We start from the raw sequence: 27217 nt of genomic DNA, 5'->3' as shown, positions 1-27217 counted from the left end.
GAGCAGTGTGGGTATGGAGGGTTCTGGAGGCACCAAAAGGTTAAAGCATCAGAAGGATAATCCTCTGACCACAAACACAGGAGCAGAAATCAAGGTGGGTTCAAGTTGCAGCTGATGAGGAGGACATGCACATGGTGTGGTCACTTCACCTGGTCAGATGCTGACCAAGGGAAGTATTTATACCTCAGGGCATGGCTGGAGCTGTGCCAGGGCAGGTCAGGCTGGAGATCAGGGAAAGGTTCTTCCCCCAGAGGGTGCTGGCACTGCCCAGGCTCCCCAGGCAATGGGCACAGCCTGAGGCTGCCAGAGCTCCAGGAGAATTTGGACAGCTCTGCCAGGGATGCACATGGGGAGATTGTTTGTGGATGTCTGTGCAGGGACAGGGGTTGGACTCCATGATCCTTGTGGATCCTTCCAGTTCAGGCTATTCCATGATTCTGTGATTTCCAGTCTTCCTGGAATAATTTGCACACCAAAAACCATCCCAGACCCTTGTTCCTTCTCCCTTGCCCCATGAGCAGGACCTGCTCTGGTCGCAGCAGTGATGGGTAAAAGGTGTGTGGGTTCAGCAGGGCTCAGGTGTTCCTCCCCAAACACACAGAGCTCTGCACCAGCAGCCAGGGAGGAGGGGATGGCTGGGAACCCCAGTGGATCCCAACCCCATGTTCTGTGATCTCCCATGGCATGGCCATGTCCCCAGCAGCAGCAGCATGTCCCCACTGCACCAGCCACCCACCAGGCAGCCCCAGGCAATTGCCATGAGAGAATACACAGGGGGAGAAACTGCTGGGATGCTCATGAGGGAGGGTGACAGCTCCTGACTGAGCCCTGCCTGGCTTTGCCCCAAGGGCTCCATCTCTCTGAAGGAAACATCCAGCTACGGCTGCCCAATGTTCCTTCCCTCCTCACACTGCCCCGAGCTCTCCCTGCTGCAAACCCCAGGCACATCTCTGACCTGCCAGAGACTCTAATCCCTCAGGTTACTGCCCTTGGGGTGCTGGGAATGAAACAAAACCTCCCTGGCCCATTCACCTGTGTGCACCTTGGGTGTCTTCTCATGATGCCCAGTCAGCCTGAGTGCCAGCTCTGGTGCCAGCCCAGTGTCACACAGCAGTGGCAGGAGCTTGTGGCCTTTGAGGATGTGTTAACTCATCCCACTGAGGGCCACTGGCTGCTGCTGACCCACATCCCTGCTCCTTTCCCTGGGATTAGTGCTAAGGCAGCTGCTCTCACTCCCTCTCCACACAGCCTGGACATGTCCCAGTGGCCATGGCTGCTCTTCTTTTGCACTGGCAGGTGACTGCCACAGAAATATCCACATATCCACATCCTCACTGACTATATGGATTTTTTACTGGATTCTACTCAACAGCTTTTCTCACTGTTTTCCTCGTTAATGTTGCATATAACACTGCAGTCCAAGTAAGACGACTGAGATAATTGGGCAGAAACTATACAAACACATATAAACATTGTTGATTATTCATGTCAGTGAGCAGGTCGGGCCCTCTGACACATTTCCAATCAGAAGGTAAAGGAGACCATGGCTTCCACTGCTCTGCTACTGCTGCTTTACAGTTCCCTGGAGAAAATCCCAGCATTGCCCCCTTCTTTGCCTAATGAGAGATTCTACAGCTCCAGCACAAAACTGGAACTAATGGAGAGATAATTTTTTTCCTTCTGCACAGTCATTTCCCTCCCATGAAGAAAAGCCAGAGCACACATGTCTGCAGCAAAACTACCTCCCTCCCAAAAACTAATCCAACAGAAAGCCCATCCTAGATTACTCTGAATTGCTTTCCTGTCCCCCAGCAGGGCTATGATTGAGCCATGGGTTGATGCCCTGTTGTGATCATGGGAATAGCTGTGGTTTTCCAGCTGCATGCAGTGCAGGCTGCTGCTCCAGACCACTGCATGAACTGCAGACCAGAATAAATTACAGGTCCATCTCTCAGGCACATCTCCAACTCTCAGACTCCAAACAGGAGCCCCTGGAATACCCTTGAAGGACAAAGCTTCCAAGGTATAAAAAAATCTTCCCAAAACCAATCTCCTGCAATCAGAGCAATGCTTATCTCCTGATTACAAGTTTTCCCAGTGGCATCTTCCTTTGGATCAGCTTTGTCTGCCCCTCTCTGTGGTGGTGAGTGAAAGGGAACATGGTGCAGCCTCATGGGTGCTCTGAGTTCCACCTGGAATCCCATATCACAAAATCACAGCATTAACCAGGTTGGAAAAGAACCTTTGAGATCATCAAGTCCAACCTATGACCTAACACCACCTAATCAACTAAACCATGGCACTGAGTGCCACATCCATTCTTTTTGTAAAACACTTATGCAAAAGCAGAGAGGAAGCTGGAGGAGCAACAAACAATGCCCAAAACTTGGGCCATCAGATAACACAGCTCCTCTCCCCCAGTGCAGGGGAAAAGCATTGAGTTCCCATGGGAATCCTCACCCTACCCTGTTGAGGGTGTTGAGAGCAGCCTGGGCAGCTACCAGGGCAGGCTCAGCCTTGGCCAGGTCCTCCTCACAGTCCTTCTGCTTCTGCTCGACCTCCTGGGTGATGAGTGCCACCTTCCGCTCCTCCTCGTCGGCCACCGCCTTCTTCCTGCTCACCTTCTCCGTCTCCACCCCCACCACCTGGATCAGCTTGTCAGCATCCTCGTTCTTCTGCTTCAGCTCCACCTCCTGGGCTGCCAGCTTGGCCTGAAGCTCATCCACCTGCAGGGAAGAGACACAGATGGGAGCTGGGCTGCCCAGCCTGCTCCTCACTGCTCAGCACAGGGTCACACTGCAGCAGGACCGAGAGCAGGGAGGGCCTGGCTGTCAGGCATTGTCCTGGCAGTGCAGGGAAGGAACATTTCCAGCTGCTGGCAAGAGCCTGCTGCTCCCTGTGCTTGTGAGGAGCCCAGTCCTTGAGCCCAGCTCCAGCAGTATGCACTGCTCCAGGAGCTGTCCCACCCCTGCTCCCAGAGGGACCAAGGCCACATGGACACTGCTCTGGGCAGGATCCAGTGGGAAGTAGGAGGAAGCATATTTTGGGTTTCTTGAGATGATTTCATATAGATCAGGATCCCCATCACACATCAGGTGCTTGCAGGGAGCTTTGTCATTGTAAAACCAAAGCCATCAGCTTTGGACATGAGCTCTGATGTCACATCCCCTGAACAGAGCTGTGCTGTGCCTTGCTGGGGAGATCACAAGGCCTTCAGTTCAGCCACACTTGAGCTTCTCAAGCTTGTCACCAGCAAACCCAGGCTCAGGGTGGTTTGGAGGAGGACTGAGCACCAGGAACTCCCCAAGCCTCCTGCTCTCCCTGGCCCTCCCTGCCCCTCCAGCCAGCAGCAGCACCTGCTCTGCAACCATTAGTCCTATGGGCTCGTGGCAGGAATCACAAACCCATGGTATGGTTTAGGTTGGAAGGGACCTTAAATATCATCCCATTCCACTCCCTGCCACGGTAGGGACACCTTCTACTATCCCAGGCTGCTCCAAGCCCCAGTGTCCAACCTGGCCTTGGACACTGCCAGGGATCCAGGGACAGCCTGGGCACCCTGTGCCAGGGCCTCACAACCTCACAGGGAAGGATTTCTTCCTAACATCATTTTTCACCCCAGAAAGATTGCAGTTGAGATCTGCTGACAGGTCCAGCCCTTGGCAGAGCTCCGAGGCTCAAGGGGCTTTAAATGCCATGTCAGATGAGCTTGAGAAGGGACGTCCCCTTGAGCTGGCAGCCAGGAGGCCACCATGGCCATGGTGGCAGCTCCTCACACACTGCTCACACACAGGATCCCTCACCAGCACTTGCACAGGGGAAGCTCACACAGGCTATCACTTGCAGACAGAAAATCTCCTGCTAAAATCCCCATTGCAGTGACTTTACTTAGACTCTGGGCAGACCACAGAGGCATTCACGGCCTGATCTCAGGCTCATAAAGGTTCACTTAGAGCTCCTGGGGCACATCTTTACCTATACAAAAATACTCACAGGAGGGGAAACCAGACTCTTGTTTTGGTGATACCCATTTTGATACCAGAAGGGAGAGCACAATCTGCAATCTATAAACTGAAGCTATTGGCATTTGGCATCGGCTCCATGCAGAGAGCAGTTTTTCAGGACTCTCCACATGCCCTCCATCCATCAGCATCCCCTGCTGCCTGGCACTGTGGGACTGCTCTCAGCAGGACAAAGGCACAGCTGTAAATCCAGCCTCACACGAGCACATAATCCCTTCATGTGACAAACCCAGCGGCAGCTCCTTGTTCAGCGCCGCGTCTTCGGGGGCTGCAGGAAATTGAAGTGGGCTCTGCTGATGACAGATATGGCTGTGACCTTCTGCACAGAAATCAGCCTTTGTGTGCTGGATACACACACACAAACAGGAGCTTCAGGGCTTTACACAGCCAGGACAAAACAAGCAGGGGATTAAAATCCACGGGCACTCAACAGCACTACAAAGAGCAGGTGTAAGCTCAGCCCAGGGGAACAGACAATGCCCTGCCAAAACCACGCAGAGATGGAAGGGGAAATGACTGGAGACATGGGCAGGATTTTTAAAAAGCAAGGACACTGGAGAGGAACTATTTGCAAGGGCCTGCAGTGATAGGACAAAGGGGAATGACTTTAATCTGAAGGAGGGCAGGGTTAGATGGGATATCAGGATGAAATTCTTCCCTGTGAGGGAGGTCAGGCCCTGGCACAGGGTGCCCAGAGAAGCTGTGGCTGCCCCTGGATCCCTGGAAGTGTCCAAGACCAGGCTGGATGGAGTTTGGAGCAGCCTGGGATAGTGGAAGGTGTCCCTGCCATGGCTGGGGTGGGATGGGATGACATTTAAGATCCCTTCCAACACAAACCATTCTGTGATTCTATGAGAAACCTGTGAGCAGCTTCCTGAGTGCAGAGCAATCTGATAAGCAATTAGTAATGTGAGGTGGAAAGGGAAAGAGCAAAGCAAATGAGAGATTCAAGGGTAATGTGCTGTGACTTCATCAGGGAAAGGAAGGGAGAAGCCCTTGCCTACCACCAGAACAGCATGAGAAAAATTATTAAAGAGAAGAAAACCTGGAGGGCAGCCTCCCAGAAGACTCATTTTATCTGATTGTCCCTGCCTTGTTTCAAGAACACAAAAATACATCAAAAGGTCAGCGATTAATTGATAGCACCAGCCAGACTCAAATCTGGAATCCAGTGATGCAATATTAAGCAAAGCCATCCTCAGAATTACTCAGCAATGGGCGCTGACCTCTTCGTGGCACACAGCACTCTGAAAAACAAGTGACTCATCCCACACATCTTCCCAATCCATTATGTCCTAATAGGAAGGAGGCTTCAGCTTCCCTGAGTGCTGAGGATGCTGCTGTCTGCAGGGAGAGATGCTTGCAAACTGATGGAAAACATTGCTGCAGGAGGAAAGTTGGTCAACAGCATCAAGGTGTCAAAATCTCCACAGAAAAAAAAATTAAAAAGGGTAGGGGAAGAACAGTAAAAGTAGGCAGAGAGGTTGTTTTGACACTGGAACAGCAAAGTCAAAAATACCTGCACCTCCTGGTACAACAGCCCCTCGTGCTGAGGCCACTCTGAGCCTACAGAAACACACAAACCTCATCCTTAACTTGCCATGGCAGCTGAGCAGCAGGACCAGTGATCAGCACCAGTCCTCAGAGCTAAGGCACCACCAGGTGATACCCAGGGATCACAGTCCTCCACCTTTACTTTGAAAGTACCACCCTCCCCCCCCAGCACATCACTTCCAAGCACCAGGAGCACAACCTGCAGATGACACAGCTGAGTGAGAGGACTCATCTTCCTCAGCCCTAAGACCAGGCATTTCCATGAGTGAATGTAAAGTTCAGCCTTTTAAATCCATTTTCAAGACTGAACATGCTGGTATGATTTCCAATACCAACAAATATCCACACTTCAGGTTCAAATCAACAGCAGTTTTGATTATTGCGCACATTTGGCAATTTAGGTGTTTAATTTTAGGCCCCCAGTGCTAATTTTAGATTTGAATTTGACATATTTGTCCTCACTGCTTTGCATCTTAATTACCTGCACAAGCAGGCACCTCTCACCCCAGCCTCACTCCAACCAGACACACACCTTGTGCTCTTTCACCCTTCTTGGGATTTGATTTTCCCATCCTTCCCATTGCCTCCAAGTCCTCCACCACTTCCCAGCCACTGCTTTGTGGCTCATCAGAGAACCCTGCCCACACAGCACCCACTGAAGAGAAGCCTGAAGAATCCAGAAGGATTCCTATGTGTCACAACAGACACAGGGACTTGTTCTCTGAAGATTCATTTCATATTAGTTGGTCCCAATAAAAAATAAACCTAATCCATCTTATCCACCACTGGGAAATCCTCAAAAACAGCAGCACTCCAGAGGTCATGAGAATTATTTCCTGCATGGGGAGGTGAAGGGAGGTGAGGTGAGGGAGGTGAGGTGTGCTGGGCAGTGAGGGCACAGCCTCATTGCTCTGGTGGGTGCCACGGGTGCTCTCTGCTTACAAAGGAGATGCTGAAACCTGCCCAGGGGACATGGCATGTCCTCACCCCTTGTGTCCTCCCAGCCCTGCCCTGCTCGGTGAGCAGAGGCTGTTTGAAGGGAGATGGAGATATCAGCACTGAGAGGCACCAAGCCAGCCCATCCATCACCCTCCAGGCAGCTGTGTGTCCCCTCGAGTGTGACAGACATGATTGATGTCCCCAGCACTTCCCAGAGCAGAGGTGTGGAAGGGGATGGAGCTGCCAGTCCTTCATTCTCATCAACTCCCCTGCATCCCTCCAGAGCAGCTTCAGGAGAGCCCCACTTGCCACTGCAGAAGTTTTGTGAGTAAACATTTGTAAGAGTTAATAGAATAGGAAATGGAGAGAAAAATGGGAGTGTAGGAAGAGATGTAGGTGTCACTGCAGAGAGGTTTGGGAAATACCCAGAACACTTCCAGTCATTACCTGAGGAGAATGCCAGTGTGAGTATTTATCAGGGGGATTTTGGGATGACTAATGTGCATTTCAGACAGGCATTACCTTTCCTTAAAGGTGGATAACATAACGGAAGGAAAAATGAACATTAGCCTCATTTTAAGAACGTGCACTATTTAGTTGGAAAGAGTCTTGCTGAAGTTATTGTAGATTTCCTGGATGTAACTCCAAAAATCAGTGACTGTCCTGTATTTTCTAAGCTGTTTTGTTACCTCAGCTGAAATTTAACCATTAAAAGATGATGACAGAGCCAGCTGGATCCCAATCTCATTTTATCTACTGTGATCTTTCGGTTACCTCCCAAACAGCAGAGATTGGACACACATCTCTCCATTCTCCTTTCCAGTGCAGAGCATCACTTCTGCTCCTCCAGGAACCCAGCTCAAGCCAGACCAGAGCCAGGATCCAGGACAGATTTTTCCCTGTAAAGTTCTCCCTCAAACCAGACAAAAGAAACAAGCAAACCCAACCCCTTCAAACCCCAAATCTTTTTACCTGTGCAGAAGTGCTCTTGAGCTTCTCCAGGCCATTCTCCAGCCGTTCCATCTTTGCCTTTAAATCCTTGTCCTTTCTCAGCAGCAAGTTCTGGTAGAGTTTGATTTGCTCCAGGAAGGACTTGGGGGTGGTGTAGTTGTAGCGGCGCTCGTTGCTCAGGTACAGCCGCGACACCTCGTTGACACTGATGTGGACATGGGCCATGAATTTGCTTATTGAGTCTTTCACTGAGTCCTAAAAGTAAGATGGGAGAAACTATTTTAAATAGAAAACTATATATAACACAGGTCTGTGCTGAATATAAAGGGATTGGGTAACTTTTCATTCTGCTGCAGCACAATCCAGGATGTAACACCTAAGCTGATCCCTTTTCACTCTTATCTCTAAAATAACTTTGTTGCTCGTGTACTTTATACCTCTTTTCATATCTTTTTATCTCACATGTTATCTTATTCCAAGCAATTTCTCTACAAAATAGCAGCTCTTTTAAGTATAAATTTGGGCTTTTCTCCTGTACAAATGGGAAAAGTGAACACTCCTAAAAAGAAACGCTGTAGACTTTATTCTTCCTAAATCCTGCCCAGGAAAACTAAATAAACAGAAATGAATCTCTATTCTAGTAGCAGGTTGTCATCACTGAGAACCTGACCTATTTTTGCCCTTGAGAATTCCAGAGGCTCCGACACAAGTGGGGAGAGCAGAGTGTGTGCTCCCACATGTCCTCTCAGGAGCACCACGGTATTTCTTGGGTGAGTTTGGAACTGTCCCTGTGCTGGCAGAGCCGTCCTTTCCCTGGCAGTGCCATCAGCACCCTGTCACACACCAGCTCCCAGCACACAGCGTGGTGCTTGTGGCTCTGCTGCCGAGGTCCATGGCTCTCTCCAAAACACCTGGAATGTGCCTCAAGAATGGTTTGGTTGAGTTTAATGCACTTCAGTGGTACCACTGATGCCCTCTGGACAGATATGGGCTGTTCTGGATGTGTTGGAACAATCCAACCCTCCCTGCAGTAGTGCCTGTTGTGGAGCAGAAAGGCTTTGCAAAGTGAGGGCTTTGCTGCCCTTGTGAAATCCTGGCTTGCTTCTGTTACTTTGGCTAACTAGAAAAGCAGTCTGGGAATGACTCAGTGACACTAGAGGTGAAAACCAAGTTCCATAATTGTAAAATGATTAGAACCAATCAGTGCTCACACCATGGGGCTGTGGTTGGTCACACCTGATGTTCCTATCTGGTCTGTGGTGTTGGTTAAGCACATTTGTTGTACCTCACAAGTATGGAAACTCATAAAAAACTAACAGTTTAAGAACCCTGGATTTTTGCAATAAAGTGTCTTCACCATACCTTCATACAGTCCATGTGTGCCCTTAAAGAATACTAAGTTCCCATCTGTGTGCCCATGTAGTGAGGGGCACAGAGGCACTCCTGGCTGTGCCCGGCCCTGTCCCCAGGCTCTCACCTGCAGGGTGCCCATGTCCCGCAGGAAGCAGAGGCTGACAGACTCCAGGGCGTCCCGAGGCCACTGCTGGAAGCAGTCGATGGTGGTGCAGCTGACCAGGGCTGGGAACCTCCTGCTGCGGAGGCGCAGCCTGGCGCCCACGGGGGAGAAGCACAGCGCAACCTGCAGAGCATGGCAGGGGGCAGGAGAGGAGGCAGGGCTGAGAGCAGGGCTGGCATCTGCTCCTGCAGCCCACCTCAGGTCTCAGGGAGCAGCCCACCCCAGCAGCTGAGGGAGCAGCAGCCTCTGTGCTGCACCCACTGTGCTTCCTCAAGGCCCCCAGGTGATGACACAGACAGTGTGTCCCACACTTTAGTGCACCTTCATGGCAGGAGCAGGGAGTAAAACCTGTCAGGCTGCAGCCCAGAGCATCCCCACCCCACACACCTGCTGTGGAGCAGAAAGGCCTTGCAAAGTGAGGGCTTTGCTGCCCTTGTAAAATCCTTGCTCACTTCTGTTACTTTGGCTAACTAGAAAAGTATTCTGAAAACGACTTAACTAAACTAGAGGTGAAAAGCAAGTTAGATAATTGTAAAACAATTATTAGAACCAATCAGTGCTGTGGTTGGGGGCTGTGGTTGGTTACACCTCATGTTGTTCCTGTTGTGATCTACAGCAATTGGTTAAGCAAATTTGTTGTGCCTCACAAGTATGGAAACTCGTAACAAACTAACAAGTTTAAAACCCTAAATTTTTACAATAAAGTGTCTTTACCATACCATCCTAGAGTCCGTGAGTACCCTTAAAAAACACCCCACAGATCTGCAGCACGCTGGGTGGGGAGCAGCAGCCCCTCCTGCTCCATCTCACCTTCAGCTGCCGCCGAACACGCTCGATGAAAAACCTCCAGCAATTCTCCCTGGAGTCCACCAGCCCCCGGCCTCTGACTTCATTCCTCACACTGCTGATGATGTTTTCAACTTCATCGTCAGGGAAGAGATCTGGGATTTCCCCTGGGAGAAGAGGGCACATTTGGGTTTACAGGGCTGGAGGTTGCTGTAGAGCAAAGGGAAGCTGCTGCCTCCCTCTTCAGGGACTCAGGGGAGTCCCTTCCTCAGATAAAACCACTGCACCAGGTGCCCCTGGGCCCCAGCAGCACCAAAGGGGCACAGAATGTCATTCTGCAGAAAAATAAACACCTGTGAGAGCAAACTTCCTTATAAAACACAAGGGTAAGGAACACAGAATAGAGTCAAAGTACAGAAAAACCAATTTTTTTTAGCTCTACAGTCTAATTAGATTACAAAAGAAATATTCAAATCCCTAATATGCGATACATGATATAAAATGATTGTAGTTGTGCAAATGCATTAATTACATGTAAAATTTCTGCAGCTGCTCAGGGCCATTTCCGGCAGGAACCAAATAATTCTCAGATCACCAAAACATTTTAAAAGTTAAAAATCTTGAAAACACTTTTAGAAGTTAATAGTTAAGCAGTTGGTTGCCAAAAATGCATCCAACCAAGTATCTTTGTAGCGTTCCCTAATTTGTCACATATTCACTTCCTTTCTGGCTTCTGATTTGATTAAAATCATCATTATTGAGTCAGATACTTTCAACATGAACACTAATCACTTAGGGAAATACACTAATCAGAGATCTGCTCGTTTATAAAAAAGATTAAAAGGTATATTTTGCTCTAGCTTTCTAGATGATGATAACAAGTGAAACAAGTAAGAAAGAAGGAAAGCCAGGCTGCAGAGCAGAGCAGCCAGAGCCATTTGCCAGCACTCACTGGGGAGCACTTGCTCACCTCAGGGGGAATCTCAGCCTCCTACATTGCCTCTGTATTTCTTCCTAACATCTACTCTAAAGCTGCCCTCTACCAGCTTAAAGCCATTTCCCCTTGTCCTGGCACTCCATCCCTTGTCCCAAGTCCCTCTCCAGCTATCCAGTAGCCCCTCTGGCACTCTAAGGTCTCCCCAGAGCCTTCTCTTCTTCAGGATGAAGAACCTCAGCTCTCTCCTGAGTATCACCTTCAGTCATCAGGTGTTGGTGCATCTCCACCACACAGAAGAGTTGGTGGGAGCTCCTCCCAACCCTCCACAACAACTTGTCCTTGCTCCTGGTTACAAAATCATCACAGGCAGGGCTTGTTATCCACTGAAGCCACCTGACCACCAATTTATAGCCACATATGTCACCTCTGGAGCTATTGACAAACAATTATGCTGCTGATTCCTCACCTCTCCCCATCCCTGGAGGGACCTGACCCAGCTGGTACCTTCCCCACCTGGCAAAAAGTGGCAGGCAGGCAGTGGCAGGGATTTGCCAGGACAAAGGTGGACATGCCCACTCCAGGTGTCCTCCTGTGGTCCTGGTGACACCAGCTGCACTCCCAGGTGCCCAGGAACTGTGGCACACCTAGCACAGGGAATGCTCATCCACACACAGCTGTGCTGTGATCTGCAGGGAAACAGCACTGCCAGGGACACTGACTGCTCTGCAATGGTTTGGGTGAGCAGCAACTCAAAAACCTAAATGCATCTGGAAAAACAACAGGGAAAGGACTGGAATGGGATAAGCACCCAGGTGAGAAACACACAGTCACTCAGTGGCTTTGCTTCATTCTCCAGCTCACAGACACTCCAGTCAAATCGTCTATCTAGAAACAGCCCTGGTTTATGAGGTGGATGCATGAGATGCACAGGTGAAACTCCTCACCTGGTCATACATTCCTTTAGCTCTGTCCCCAGCTGCAACATCCCAACAGACATGTCCCATAACAACTATGTGCAGAATCCCATGACATATGGAAAAACAGCTACAAGGCATGAGGGAAAGACAAGAAATCTCCCAGCTGATGGAGTGTTCCTCCCCAGGGAGGCCTCAGCATGGCTTTTCTCGAGAGCTCAACCCATGTAACTTCCAGCTCATTTCATCATTATATATGGAATTCCAGGTGCTACCAGGAGCAGAACTCCACTGGAGAGGGGGAGAGGAGGAAGCAGAGCACAAAGGCTGTACCTGATGCCAAGAAGTCGTTGACCAGCACCAGGAACTGCTCGTCTGCCACCTGCGCGTCGCTCAGCAGGAACACAGAGCCCACGTTCTTCAGCCCTGCCTTCAGGTACAGGTTAGCCAGGTCTGCCTGCAGGTGGGAAACCAGGAGGGCTTACACCTCCATTCTGCAAAGCACGAACTACCAACAGGATAATTCAGAACATTCCCAGTTGCTGGGAACAAAACAATTGCAATATATTAGCAGGAAACTGAACGTTGGCCAATCTCTACCCTCGTGGTCAAACTCTCTGGGCCAATGGGCAGTTCATGGCTGTTGTCATTGTCAGATGTCACCAAGTCAGACTTGACATTATGACCAGGTCTGTCTAACACAGAAATTAGGAGAATGTCCTGGCCAGCACTGCAATGTCTGTGGCTGAACCACTGAGAGGTCAGCAGGGATGTGGCTGAAGACTCAATGCAATCCCTGGCTGTGGAGACTGGGGTTGTCCACATTCCCATGCCTGCTTGCCTGGAAATGCTACACCATCCTCCCGCTAGAGGACACCATCTTTTTGAAATCCAAATTGTTCATGAGATAAATCATCATAGAACAGTTTGGGTTGGAATAGGATGTTCATCCAACTGAGCCTCCATCCTTTTCTTCCTGCCCCTCCAAGCAAGGTACCAGGAACATGGAGGGTGGATCCTAAAGGAATGCTCTGGACAATGGTTCAGAAACTCTCTTAGAAATTCAGCAAACACACCTGCATTTTCCAAGAGAATGATTTGCTACTTTCATTACTGGAAATTTGGATGAGATCAGTGATAAGAGAGGGAAGGGCCAACGGTAGACAGGGGAATCTGTCACTGTCTTGCTCTTCATAGCCAAGAAAATAAAAAAGTCTGCATTTTATCTTAGGAAGAGATTCCTGACTGTGAGGGTGGGGAGGCCCTGGCACAGGGTGCCCAGAGAAGCTGTGGCTGCCCCTGGACCCCTACAATTGTCCAAGGCCAGGCTGGACAGGGCTTGGACAAGCCTGAGACAGTGGAAGGTGTCCCTGCCATGGCAGAGAGTGGAATGAGTTGAGCTTTAAGGTCCATTCCAAACCAAACCATTCTGGGATTCTATGCTTCATAAATTCTTTGAAAATTAATAAAGAGTGAAGGGAAAACCAACTTATCTCCCACCTGCACAAACAGAGAGGCAAAGAGATGCTTTGAAAACAAGTTTATTAATGCCTGTAGTGAGCTCTATTCCTTGCTGGAGGCACAGGCTAGGAAGATGGGCAGTAAATGGACAGGTAGGGGCTAGAAAATCCCAGGAGCTGGGCTGAAAATACCCAACAAATGGTGGGACAGGTTTTGTGACATGGGGAAAAGAACCTGCACACAACCACAGGTCACTTCAGGTCGTGCCTCTGGTGGGGAAGGAACTTGGGGACATCAGTCATCACATCTCCCAGACAGAACAGAGTGAAGTGACTGTGACTGCCATTTGCACAACATTTGTGCTACAGAGCATTTTGTCAGCAGCTAAAATACTTTAAAACCCTTTCAGTGATTTTCCAAATTGTTAATTTACAATTCTTAAGCTCACTAGCCTGTGCAGAAATATCAGCGCAGGCAGATGTTGTCTGTAGTGAAGCATCCCCCATCCACTCAGTCCCTTCCATACACAAAAAAACAGAGGAAGAACTGCATAGCATTTGGGAACTCTCCTACTCTCTCCTGCTCTTTTTCCACCTCCAAATCACTCCACAACGGGCACTTCACAGATGAGCTAATTACCGTGTCTTGGTTTAATTAGAAGTAACTGGGGTTCATCAGCACAGCTGAGGCTGACACTCAGGGCTAGGCTGGGATGTTCTCAGGCCTGGCCAGCTCAGATCTCTGCCAGGATACCCCAGCTCTGGCTGCAGCCCTGTGCAGACACAGTCCAGTAAGGCATTTGCTCCTCTCCACAGCACCATGACATGTCTGGAGTGTTTCAGTATCTCAGGATCACAGAATTATTTAGGTTGCAAGAACTCTCCAAGGTCATCATGTCTAACTGTTCCCCCAGAGCTGCCAAGGCTATCACTAACCCATGTCCCCAAGTGCCACATCTACATGGCTTTTAAATCCCTCCAGGGGTGAGGACTTGAACACTTCCATGGGCGGTGGCAGGGCTAACAGCCCTTTCAGTGAAGAAATATTCCCCAATATCCACCCTGAGCCTCCCCTGGCCCAGCCTGAGGCTGTTCCCTCTCCTCCTGTCCCTGTTCCCTGAAGCACAGCCTGACCCCCTGGCTGTCCCCTCCTGTCAGCAGCTGTGCAGAGCCACAAGGTCCCCCTGAGCCTCCTTTGCTCCAGGCTGAGCTCCTTTCCCAGCTCCCTCAGCCTCTCCTGGTGCTCCAGACCCTTCCCAGCTCTGTTCCCTTCCCTGGACATCTCCAACCCCTCCATGTCCCTCTTGTCCTGAGGGTCCCAGAGCTGCCCCAGCACTGGAGGTGCCCCAGCAGTGCCAGCACAGGGGACAGGCACTGCCCTGGCCCTGCTGCCACCCCAGTGCTGGGACAGCCCAGGTGCCCTTGGCCTCCTGCCCACCTGGGCACACCTGGACTCATGCTCATCTCCTCGATTCTGTCCCTCAATATCCAACACATTTTCAGAGCAATTCTGCTCTTTATTTCCTTCCCCTCCACCTCAGCCTCTCCAGTCACCCACCTTCAGGTCAGGGATGCTGTAGCCTTTCCTCAGGGTGATCTGGAAGACCTCCAGGGAGCTGAGGAAGGCTGCCAGCCTGGTCAGGCTCTGCTTCCCACTGCCCCCCACGCCGAGCAGCAGCGCGTTCCCCCGGGGCGACTCCAGGATACGGTTGATGCGGCAGCTAAATTGAAGCATACACAGTCTCTCATTAATAGGAGTATTTTCCTATTTCTCTGCCCACTGCTTTTCAATACATATTTTATTCACTGGGAAATTGTATTCTGAGCGGGATGTAGAATGTCAGTCCAGGAGACGTGGCAGCAATCAATGCCCATCTCTGCTGAGAGCTGTGCAGAGGACAATGCTGATGAAAAAAACCCCAGTTTGGTGGCAATTCAGATTGTGCCCAGTTTTTTTCTACCTGCCAAGTCCTGCTGGACAGAACTGTGTTTAAGTGAAGGGCTGGACATCTTTGCAGGGAGGACAGGAGGAAATGGGCATTTGCACTGAGATCAAAACTCAAGGCTCTGACCCACATTCCCAGGAAAGGCCTCTTCCTTCTCAGGTGTTTGGGATTCCTGCACAGGTGAGGAGCCCTGCTGTGCATTACAGCACATTCCCCCATGGCTGGAATGGCACAAACCCTACCTGGAAAACACAGTCCCTGTTCTTCAGTTATCCATCCACACCGCCACCATGTAAGAGTGAGATTTTCCCACTCTGACAATGAACTTGCTGTTATTTCCCAGGTCTGCTCACCTGTCCTGTCTGAGAGCCCTGTGGTGAACTCTGTCTGCCTCCCTTTTATCCTCTTTAACTCCCACGTTACCCCCCAGGTGAGGGGGTTCAGATGATCCCACTTGTGGAACCCTCACTGTCCTATCTGAAATACAAGCCCTGTTTTCTTCTTCACAGCATTGCCTTTATTCAGCTCCCTTCATGATTTTCCTAGATTGATCTAATTATTTCTCAAATAAGACTGTGAGAAACACTGCACTGCTTTATTACAACTCGAGTATTTTATAATCTATGCAGAGGCTCCAACTGATTTTTTATAATTTTATAGTCGTAATTTAATAATTTCTGTGAAATGATTTCCATAAAAGCAATCCAGTCTGTGAGGAGAGCTTTAGCATTCCTGCTCTGAATTCCCCAGGCCAGCTCTGCCTGTGGTCCCTGCCTTGATGTGCTCTCCAGGGCTCTGTGCTGTGACACAGCCCTGGATGAGGTGACTGACAGGTATCCCCCATGGCCCTCCATCTATTAAGTCATCAAACTTCTCTTTTTCTTCTTTTTTTCTCCCAATTGAAAATCTTCCGCAAATTCAAGCTGACAGTCAGAAGCTGTTTGAGATGGAGAAACTTGTGTATTTTAGCCAAATGCAATTTCCAAATGCAATGAACAGAATTCACTCAGCTCCACTGAAATGGTGCTGGATATTCAAACCTTGCCTTCCTGATTATTCTCAGTATGAACTGGAGGGACAGTGCCATGTTTTGTCACAAACACCAATTTATGTAAAGTGCAAGTGGAGCACAGAGTCAATGTTCCTGTGACCATTCTGCAGGCAGTGCAAGCAGAAACACACATGGACAACAGGTTGTATAGGAACCATACAGAGGAGGAAATGCCAGACTGTCAGGGAAAATTTGCCCCAGCCCAGTGGCCAAGAAGGCAGGTTGGGAGCTCTTGGAACAGACAAAGTTTGTTAATGGGAGTAGTATTTACATATATAGATACATAGACATATCCATATATATATATATATATATCCATTTAATATATATATATATATATATATATGTGTGTGTGTATATATATATATATAAAAAATTAGGCTGCCAGAGTGAGAATTGAAAGCACCCACCCTGATGTGCAGCAGATCAGTGGCTTCCTTCCAGCTCAGAGTCCTAAATCTGCATCTCTTGGGAAAACACTTCCATACAAAATCAGTTAAAGCTCTGACTGCCAGGGTAGGTCCATCTCCTGAAGCCATCTGAGGCCAGCTGTGCATCTCAGCACCCAGCAGTGACTCTCTCTGCTGGGATTCCCCCAGGCTGTGTGGGAAAGCTGGAGGTCTCCCCAAGGCATGTAAACATAATGATCATAATGATCAGGGAGAAGCTTATCTTCATATAGTCCCTCATGTCCAATTTCCAACAGCAATCCATCTGCACCTCCAGGCATCCACATGCAAGCAGGTTTTCCAGAGGATCAAAGCAGTTTAAGTGCCTCCATCCTTTAAAAGTAGTAGCCTGAATGCACATAATCTTACTTTATACAGAGCATAATCCCAGTCAGGGGCTGTGTAAATGTGGCTCTAAACCAGCTGTCAGCATTTAGGGAAACCCCAGAACAACCAGTTCTGTTGCCAGCTGTCAAGGGAAGACAACAAAGTGCCTGTATGTTGTCACACCTGATAAATGTCTGTGCCATATGCAGAGCACCAAGGGCCAAAGATTTCATGACAGAAACCAGACCAAAAAAACACCAGCATGCAGAGCCTCTGGCTGGAAGCCCCAGAGTTTTGGACATTCCCTCCAAACACCAGTTTGGAGCAGTGCAGGCTTTGTGTTGGACACAAAGGGCAGGTGAAGCTTTAGTTCTCCTGCAGCTGCACAGCTGTGATTCTCACAGAGTCATGGAATCCTTAGGGCTGGGAAAGATCATCAGGTCCAACTGTCCACCATGTTCACCACTAAACCACATCCTCAGGTGTCCTAGCTATGTGGTTTTTGAACATTTCCAGGGATGGGGACTCCACCACTGCCCTGGGCAGCTGTACCAAGGCTGGGCAGCCCTTTCAGTGAAGAAATATTCCCTAATATCGAATCTAAACCTTGCTGCAACTTAGGACCACTCCCTCTCCACCTGTCCCTGTTCCCTGAAGCACAGCCTGACCCCCTGGCTGTCCCCTCCTGTCAGCAGTTGTGCAGAGCCACAAGGTCCCCCTGAGCCTCCTTTGCTCCAGGCTGAGCTCCTTTCCCAGTTCCCTCAGCCTCTCCTGGTGCTCCAGCCCCTTCCCAGCTCTGTTCCCTTCCCTGGACATCTCCAGCCCCTCCATGTCCCTCTTGTCCTGAGGGTCCCAGAGCTGCCCCAGCACTGGAGGTGCCCCAGCAGTGCCAGCACAGGGGACAGACACTGCCCTGGCCCTGCTGCCACCCCAGTGCTGTCACCAGCTCCCTCAGGGCCTCTTCCAGAAGATGCTTTCCAGATTGTGGCATTTCATGGGGTTGTGGTACCCCAACTGCAGGACCTGGCACTTGGCCCTGCTGAACCACAGATTATTGGCCTCAGCCCATGGATCCACCTTCCCACATCCTCCAGGAAACTCCACAAAACAATCTGCACAGACAAATGATGAGAGCACAAAGGCAGAAAATGCCCTTACACATGACACATGGCATCCTCAAACAGCACCAGGTTCATGGCAGCATTGACTTCATTGTAGTTGTCCAAGGCTTCCATGAGGATCTGGTTCAGCTCCTCCCAGGTTGGAACTGGCCTGTAGCCAGGTTCCCCAGGGCCTTTGGCAAAATGGCAATAAACATTCATGCGCTTGGCCTGCTCTAAAGTGTCCTCAATGTCCTGTAAAAGAGAAAAAAATAGTGTAGAACAAGTATGGGAAAACCCACTGCAGCTCTGAGCTCCCTTCCAAGGGAACTACGGTGTTCCAGCCTTTTTATTGTCCCTATAGTTGCACCTGCATGTTGGAAAATGGGAAAGAGTTAGAAGAGAGAAGGAGTAGGGAAGGAAAATCATTGACTTCCCTTCCAATAAACCCATTCTATTCTGTTGTCATCAGAACTAGACCTCAGCAGACCCCAACACTTACCTCATAGCACTTCTTCACCATCTCCCGCTGGATTTTGTCAAAAGTTTCATAATCCATTTCTTCAACCAACTTATCCCGGTACACCCGGTTGGACTCATGCAGGTAGAGCTTCACGAGGTCCTGGGGCTGCTTCAGACATTCAGGGGTAGAGAACAGAAGGCCCTGTGGAGAGCAAAGACAGTCAGGAAACCCTGAGGGACCTCACGGCAGCACCCACCGTGCTGAGTCCCCCTTAGAGCAACCTGCAGCTGAGCTTCTGAGCAAACCCACAGCAAACTGCCCCAGGGACCATGGAATTGTTCACCCAAAACTCCCAAGGCTGCTTCTCAACCCAGACTGCTTTGGGTGGGAAGGGATCTTAAAAATCATCCCATCCCATCTCACCCCCTGCCATGGCAGGGACACATCCCACTGTCCCAGGCTGCTCCAAGCCCCAATGTCCAACCTGGCCTTGGACACTGGCAGGGATCCAGGGGCAGCCACAGCTTCTCTGGGCACCCTGGGCCAGGGCCTGCCCACCCTCACAGGGAAGGATTTCATCCTGATATCCCATCTAAACCTACTGTCTGGCAGTGGGAAGCCATTCCCCCTTGTCCTGTTACTCCATCCCTTCTCCAAAGTCCCTCTCCGGCTCTCTTGGAGCCCTTCAGGCACGGAAAGGCCACAGTGAGGTCACCCCAGAGCAATCCTCAGACTTAACAACCCCCTTTCTCCCAGCCTTTCTTCACAGCAGAGCTGTCCCATCCCTCTGGTCGTCTTGCTGTCCCCTCTGGACTCACTCCAGCAGCTCCATGTCCTTGTGCTGGGACCTCTGAGCTGAACAAGAGCTCCAGCTGGGGTCTGACAAAGCAGAGTAAAGGGGTAGAATCACCTCCCTCAATCTGCTGGCCACACCCCTGGGAATACCTCTTTCCCACATTCTTTTGAAGGTTTATACTCCTTATACCCATTTTGATCCCATCCAGCCTCCCCTGGCCAGGCTGGAGATCCTGCTCTCAGCAGGTGGGACTCTGCAGAGCCAGGCAGCAGATGTGCAGCTTTTCCATCCCCACCCCATGCCATGGGTGCTTTGTCAAGAGGGAAAAATAGTTTGGAAATGTTAGTGGTGGAGATTTTTTAAAATCAATTAATTTTAATTAGGTGCATTCTGCCTGCAGGAAATATCAGTTGCTGTCTGCTTAGCACAGTATGTTTACCATGAACTCTATTAAAATGCATAAAAGAATTATATTTCAAAGATGTGTCGCCTATACTAAGCCTATCAAGAGCTCACAGGGTTTTCAATGGTATGAATTAAACAGACAGCTTTTATTCCTAACATCTAATTATTTATACATTAACTATTAAATGCATTGAAAGCAATGTAAAGCAGGCCCTCTCAGCTCACTGGTCCATGGCTCAGATTGTTTGGGTTTCACATCTGTCATTACAGCTGTCAAATTATTTTATTTATTCCAGAAAAAAAATTGGTAAGGAAAGCTGACAACTAAAAGAGAGGAAGGAGAAACACATCAGATCCCAAACTGGTTAAAATAAAATTCAAAATCACTCAATCTCTCTAAATAAAGGAACTGAGTCTAAAGACCCCCACAGCCCAAAAGCTGTTGTGTTTTTGATGCAAGCACACATGGGGGGAAGGAAATCCCCACCTCACAGACCTGAAATCACTTATTCACTGAACATCCCCCCTGTTCTTACCCTGCAAACCCATCCTCCTCACCCTAGAGCAACCAGGCTCCTCCACCAACAGCCAGCTGCATCCCTGAGGAGCAGCAGCATCCTCCTGGGGAGGCTGAGCTTCCAGGGGGAGCAGTGGCATCTCTGGCTGGGAAGCATGAGGGACACATGGCCTTGGGTGACTGCATCTGGGAAGGGTGTGGGGCCAACATTAGAAAGAAACAAAGAGAAAAAGAGGATGGAGAATCCCTGGGATGGAGAATGAGGAGCATTCTTGTCACTGGTCCTGCCCTCTGGCTCAGCATCAGGATCTGGCAGGATGTTTTCTAATACCCCCAGCCTTGGCACATCCAGCAGTTCAATTTAAAGCTTCCCATTGAAATGCTTCTGTTCTCTGCCTGTGCCTCTTAAAGCCCAGATTAACTGGAAGGCAGGATTTAACATGACCCACATCTCACATCAGAGCTGGGATGTTCAGCTGAGCACAAGTGACAGGCCTGATTCCTTCCTGACACAATGGAGTTATTAACTTGCTCAAGGTCCTGTTCCTGGATTTCCCTGTCCTGTCATTCCTTCAGCTCTTGTCTGATGGGCAGACACAAGGCACTGAACTTCCATGTACCTACTTTGTATAACAGATGGTAACAAGGACAGTGACAAATTACCAGCTGGGGGTTTAGAACAGGTTATGGTGTTGATCCTCAGTTTGGCTGCTGAGAAATTTATCAAATTTTATTAACCAGCCTGAAACTCTGAAAGGCTCTTTGAAGCAGTTGGTGTTACTGCTTAAAGTGTGAGACTGCTGGGAAAACAGAACAACAAAATCTCACCAACAATGGAAGAAAACATTTCTGAAGCTGAACAACTTCCCTTTGGTACAGTGGCTGGTAATTCAGTTCCAGTGATAAAATCAAAGCTGGTTTTGATTGATTTATTAGCTCTTTCAATGCCATCCTGCATGCACAAAGCTGAGCACCTGAGAGGACATGCTGGTACAGGCCACCCAGCTGTCCTGGCTCTGGCACAGCAGCTCAACCACTGACTGCTCTCCTCAGGGCCAGCAGCCCACAGAGCATCCACCTCCTGCCCCATGCAGTAAGAGCTTCCCTGTGGGGTGGGGTGGGGTGGTGCCATTGATTCCACACTCACATGGGTGGGGTAGGGCTCACCAAGACAAGCCCAGCTCCATCCCACTCACAACAGCCACTGCATGAAGGGCTGGGGTCAGGAGCCCAAAGCTCCCTCCAGCTGGTCCTCTTCCAGCCAGAGGACACTTCAAATCCCTCAAAATCTGCACCTCCTTCTGGACCTGTGCATCTCTCCCCACTGGCCAGAGGAGGCTGGAAAGTAAATAAATAAGATTTTAACTGATCTTCCCCTAAGTCATGGCTGATGGCTCTGGAATCCGTTCAAAACCAATCAGGAGTTGGGGAATGGCCCAAGGTCACCCCCTGGGCTCATGGGACACACATGCTGTGTCATTAGCGGGTAGGACACTGTTTTACTCACCAGGGGCCAGAGGGACACAGGTCCTCAGCTGCCTGTGACATCAGGACAAACTGCAAGTGCCACAGCACAGGAGCTGCACTTACTTGGAAGATATTGGAGAAGTCTCTCAGGTTGAAAACGTAGTGGAACTTGACAGCTGTCGGCAGGAAAGTGGCAGCCACCTTCCGATGCAGCCCCAGGGCAAGGGCAATGAGCTGCTGGGCTGATTTCTGCACAGCCTCAGGGAAATTCCCACTTGCCAGGTGCTGCACTAAAATGGTGCTGTAGATCCTGGACAAGGCATCCTGATCAGGGTTGGAGAGAGCGAAGACACAGAAGTGACGCTGAGGAAGAGAAAGTGAGACATGGGAGGGTCAGAGAGATGGGCAACCACATCCCAGGTCAATGCTTTTTGGGGATTTGCTGTGGTTGAACAGAGCACAGTAGAAACAGCATGGATCTGTGAAGTGACTGTAATTCCCAAGGGAGAGGCAGAAGACTTGCTGCTTTTCTCCCTTCTTTGTGTTTCCTCTCATTTTGCTGCTCAGCAGGAGGAAGGAGGAATCACAAGTTCCCAGCCAGCTGGACTCTCAGGAGAGCTTCTGGTTCAGACAGCAACCAGAACCTTCCCAGGAAAGGTTGGCCCAGATGATCTTTCAAGGTCCCTTCCCACCTGGGATGCTCTATGATCCCATGACTTGCAGTCCACCAGAACCATCTCCCCTTTCCAGTTTCCCAGCAGAAGACAGTGAAGAGGTGACTCCTTTTGCTGGCTGAACAAGGGATTTTCAATGGCATTTCACAAGGGAAGCTCAGTCCATTGAGGAGCTGTAAGGTCTGAGGGTCCCACTGACCCTGATGAAGCCAAGTCCTGTCTCTGGCAGGAGCAGCTCCTGGAAGTGCCACCTCCCAGAAGATCCTTTATTGATTCAGAGCTTGCAGAGAAAGAGATCATAGAATGGCTAAGGTTGGAGAAGACCTCCAAAATCATCAAGCCCAACCTTTGACCACATCGGATTTGGTCAACTAAACTGTACTGTGAAGTGCCACATCCACTTGTTTTTGAACACTTCCAGAGACAGTGAGTCCCTGGGCAGCCAGTTCCAATGCCTGACCACCAAAAGACTTTAATCAGCTATGATCCAGCAGTAAATAGCAGTTGAAGGAAAGTAAAATCTGCCTGTCTGAACCACAGGTTTTCCTGAGAGTCCAGCTGGCTGGGAACTTGTGACTTCTTCCTCCTGCTGAGCAGCAAAATGAGAGGAAACACAAAGAAGGGAGAAAGGCAGCAAGTCTTCTGCCTCTCCATCAGAAATCACAGTCACTTCACAGATCCATGCTGTTCCTACTGATTGAATGACAGCAGGATCTGCCCCAGGTTCTCTTGGAGCCTTGTGCCTGAGCAATCCACCCCAAAATAAAGGCAGAGCTGTGCCTGCTATGGTGCAGGGCTTTACCTGGAGCCGAGGGTTGATGGTGAAGCTCCCCGCAGTTGGGTTCATGCAGGACACATACTGCACATTGCTGATCTCCTTCAGGGACAGCCTGGTCCTGTCGTACCTTGGGGCACAGCAAAAGCCACAGATGGTGACCACAGCTGGGACAGCCACTGCTGCTGTCCTTTGAGTGTATCTGTGGACCACCAGGACCCTTTGGCTTCAGGGGGTCACGTTCTGCCCATCTCCAGGGCAGGGTCCAGGCTGCTGCACATCTGCACAAGGCCCAGCACACAGGGTTGTGCTCCTGGGGAAATCCTGTAGCTGACATTTCCATCAGCTGGTAACAAGTTCTGACCAAAACATTCAGGTCAGACCCCACACTGGCATGGAAATTGTGGAAATCAGAGGAGTGACTGGTTTGGGCCAGCCTGGGGAGGGGACAGGGAGGATGCTGCAGGGAAGGATGGGGGCTGCTGGCAGTGCCAGAATGCAGCAGAGCCCCTGGGTCACTGCTGGGAATGAGGCAGCCTGAGGGAACAGGAGCTGTGCCACTCTCCCTCCTCTGGGCTGAGCTGCACCCTGGCCTGAGCTGCACCCACCAGGCTGAGCAGGAGCACCAAGGGTGTTGCTGAGAGCAGGGCAGGGAGCCTGGAGCTGCCTGGGAGGGGACAGGTGGCACATGGTGTCCCCACCACGTAGCATTGCTCCCATACACCCCCAGAGCCCTCTTGATGCCCAACCTCCCTAAAACCCACAGCCCTGAATTTTTACTTCCACCCCACTGTCCCCAGGCTGGGAAGCTTCTGTTCAAGTCCAGCACACACAGCTGAGGAGACTGAGAATGGCTCTGGGTCTCTGCCTTGTTTTCCCTGTGGGAGAGCTGTGAGTATCTCTGTCCCACACAGCACTGCTGGCTGCAGTGTACAACACTCCAATCTCCTTCCAAAACACTGCTGCTGGTTTTCCTACAAATTACCTCTGCCTGTTTGCTGCTGCCTGACTGAAAACAGCACCAGGTGCTCACAGCAGGGGCAGCTCATCCCAGGTAAGGCAAATTCCTTCCTCCCTCCATGCTCAGCATGGCAGGGGGAAGCTCCCCTCAGCCAGGACTGTGTGCTGGGGACAGGGGACACCCCAGGGTGCACAATGATCTCTTCACCCAGAGCCTCCCAGCCAGCTCCAGCCCAGCAACTGGGGATGGGAAGAGGAATTTGCACTGTGCCTTCATCTCAAACCCCATTCCCAACACCAGAGCTGGACAAAAAGGTCTCAGCCCAGCCCCAGCAGCCTCCTACCAGTGGCCATAGTCCAGGTGCTGCCTGAGCAGTGTGTGGGGCTGCACTGTCCCGTATGCATCCACCTCAGGCATGTTCAGGTCATCGATGAAGTACACGAGTCTCTTGGTCCCTGGAGGGCCATAGCTCCTGCCAGCCTTCTTGTCCAGAGGCTTCTCCAGCACACCTGTGTGGGCAGAAGTGACTGGAGATGACTGCTCAGCCCTCTGCCCGCTGGGAGCAGCTCCTGCTGCCCCAGGGAGCCCCAGCACTGCCAGCTCCATCTGGGATGGTCATGGCTTTGCAGGAAGGAAGAGCTGCTCTTGGCACAGCACACTGCTCCCCAGCAGGACAGTGGCTATTCCCAGGCCAGGCTGTCCCCAGGCTGTGGCTGAGAGCCCTGCAGGGCCCCTTGAGCAGATTTTTGCTCCGACTGAACCCAAATCACAAAGTTCTCAATGCCTCCTTGCAAACAAAACACAGCAAACTGCATTTGCAGCAAACTCTGCTACAAGCTTTCACAGCAAACACAACCTTTTCATGCAAGATAAAGCCTTTCCCAACCTTTCTGCATGTTTGTTTAAAGTCAGTCCTCCTGGCTGAGATTATTCTGATCCATAGCCCAGCACAGTCAGTCCCCTTCCCAGAATCACCCAAACGCCCAGATAACCCAACAAGACTCAATTCCAACATGAGCCATCCCATTCCCACCCAGTTTTAAGCACAGTCCCAAAACCTCTCATTTCGAAGCTCTGGAAAATTCCCATTTGTTTTAGCAGAAGGCTGAGGTTATATGTTGCTCTAGACCAGCATACTGGGAATATTTACAATGCTGGAATGATATTTAATGCAAATCACCCCACACTGCTGCACAAAATGTTTTATAGGTTATTGATTCCTTTTGCTGCAGCCTGAGCAACCTTTACTGCCTCAGTAAGTGGCAAAGCAAAGAGCAGCAGCTTTCCTCTGCCTAGACCCTGGGATGATTTTTCTCCCAGGGTCTTTCTTGGAGACCATCCTCACTCCTAGGTGTTCTCAGCTCTCCTGGAGATGGAGCAGAATTTGTTTCACTGACACACTTTGGGGTTATCACCAGCCCTGTAAGCAGCAGCATGGCAAGGAGCAGTTCTTTGCAATTAGGGATGGCTGGGAATTTTGATAAAAAATTTGTGCAAATGTACACTTCAGCCATTCCTTATCAAGGCCAAAAGTTATTAAGGAAAATTTATATTCTGGTTTTTTATTTCCAGACCACAAATCTTTTAAAGCCCCATTTGTTTCCTGCTTGGGTGCCCTGCAGACAGCCTGGTTACCCACTAACAATTCAGCTGTTTTCTTGCTGTAGACACTTCTGCACAAAGGCATGAATTGTGCTTAGAAAAATGATAGATTTCTCCTCAGTGGAGTCTCTCTCCCCCTTCAATAAAACCACAATATTTGAAATTTCTGGTAGCAAGTCAGATTAAGTGTTTCAAATAAGCATTTAATTTAAATTTAATTAGGCCTTAATTAACATATAAAATCAGCCCTTTTCGAGGTTAAACAAGGATGCAGGAGATTCATCATAGTGAAATGCAATTACTGGGGATGAAGTGACACGTTTGTGGAAGTTGCATTTTAATTCAAAGCCTATCCCACAATAATCCTTAAGGGTCCCTGCTCTGGGCTCCTGACACATCCCTGTCAGCCTCTCAAACACACCAGACTTGGCTAACGGGGCTCCTCTCACCCTGATGGCCAAGGGGGAGAAGTTACACAACCCCAGAAGTACAGTATTTACTGTCATTTGCTCAAGGCAGATGTGCAGGGGAAGGTGTGGAATGAGGACAGGGCTGCAGCTGATGGAGGAGCAGAGCTCCAAGGGGGCATGAAGCAGCACACCAGAGATCCAGGGTCCACAGGCAGTGGGATTTGGTCACAATACACCAAAAAAAAATCCCCAAACTGCCCAGGTTTGGGCACAGACAGTGTCTGGCTCCTTCTAGTCCCTACACACATGAAATTATGTAAACCACAGGACCACAAGGATGGTTTGAACCACATCCCTGTGCTTCCCCTGAAGAGTGCAGCTCTACACCTTAAAAATCCATCCCAACAGGCACCTTGACTAAGAATTCCTGGCTTTCAGGTTTGCTCCTTCTAAAGCAAATAAAAAATTAAAATCCCAAAGTGCTTTGGATTCACATTTTACAAATCTAAAGAGGCACCTGCTGGGGAAAAAAAAAAGCAGCCAACTGACAAACTGCACAAAAAGGGACAAATTAAGTCTAAAAAATGAGCAGTAGGGAAGGATGCCAAGCAGTACAAATCACACTTCCCCGTGATGAAGACGTGCTCAGCTCTGCAGAGGAAGGAAGGGGAGAGTTCAGCCCTAAGCTCAGGGTGACAGGGACACCCTGTACCTGTGCCACACCTGCCCAGCCTCACCTGTGCAGCTGGGGGAAAGCAGGACAGATCCCCCAGCAGCTGAGCACACACACAGCTCAGCCCCCTGCCAACCCAGGGGCATTTCCTACACCAGGGGGTAGGGAGAAAGAGAGGCTGCAACCATCACACTGCCCATGGCTGCCAGACTGGCCAGAAGGGGAGGGGGGGGCTTTACCCATTTTTTGCTTGAGGGATGAGTAGCCCAAATAATTTGCTGTGCACAGAGGCACCAGCAAGCCCAGAAACTCTCCCAGCCTACCCCAGAGAGTGGATGTGGTCCCACAACATGGCCCCTGAGCATGGCCTGGGCCTGTGCTGTCACCTCTCTGTGAGCAGATCAGCCCCAGAGAGCAATTTTAAACCACCAAACCTCTCTGAAAATGTTTGCAGTGTTGGGAGGCTGGCAGAGCAGGGATGAAGCTGGGAACACTCCCTGCCTTCAGCATCAATCCAGCTTG

At 50.0% G+C, this 27217-nt stretch overlaps 1 protein-coding gene across 2 annotated transcripts in view; it reads right to left on the bottom strand.

Moving 5' to 3' along the window:
- The window catches only part of DNAH9 (dynein axonemal heavy chain 9), a 165925-nt gene that overhangs the window by 85968 nt on the left and 52740 nt on the right, over positions 1 to 27217 (bottom strand). For both annotated transcript variants that reach the window (XR_014855650.1, XM_085077980.1), the window contains exons 39-49: positions 24354 to 24519; positions 23077 to 23179; positions 21724 to 21963; positions 18455 to 18616; positions 18011 to 18207; positions 14638 to 14800; positions 11953 to 12076; positions 9793 to 9935; positions 8944 to 9105; positions 7488 to 7721; positions 2466 to 2726 (exon numbers count right to left, since the gene is read on the bottom strand). Coding sequence is in view for 1 of the 2 variants with exons in the window: in XM_085077980.1 (XP_084934106.1) it covers positions 2466 to 2726; positions 7488 to 7721; positions 8944 to 9105; positions 9793 to 9935; positions 11953 to 12076; positions 14638 to 14800; positions 18011 to 18207; positions 18455 to 18616; positions 21724 to 21963; positions 23077 to 23179; positions 24354 to 24519 (1955 nt within the window). In the remaining variant the exon portion in view is untranslated. The remainder of the gene's footprint in view (positions 1 to 2465; positions 2727 to 7487; positions 7722 to 8943; positions 9106 to 9792; positions 9936 to 11952; positions 12077 to 14637; positions 14801 to 18010; positions 18208 to 18454; positions 18617 to 21723; positions 21964 to 23076; positions 23180 to 24353; positions 24520 to 27217) is intronic.

Source organism: Lichenostomus cassidix, chromosome 18 (genome assembly GCF_008360975.1).
Source record: "Lichenostomus cassidix isolate B80296 chromosome 18, HeHo_3.0, whole genome shotgun sequence".
Classification (NCBI taxonomy): Eukaryota; Metazoa; Chordata; class Aves; order Passeriformes; family Meliphagidae; genus Lichenostomus; species Lichenostomus cassidix.
This window is presented reverse-complemented; position numbering and strand designations above follow the sequence as displayed.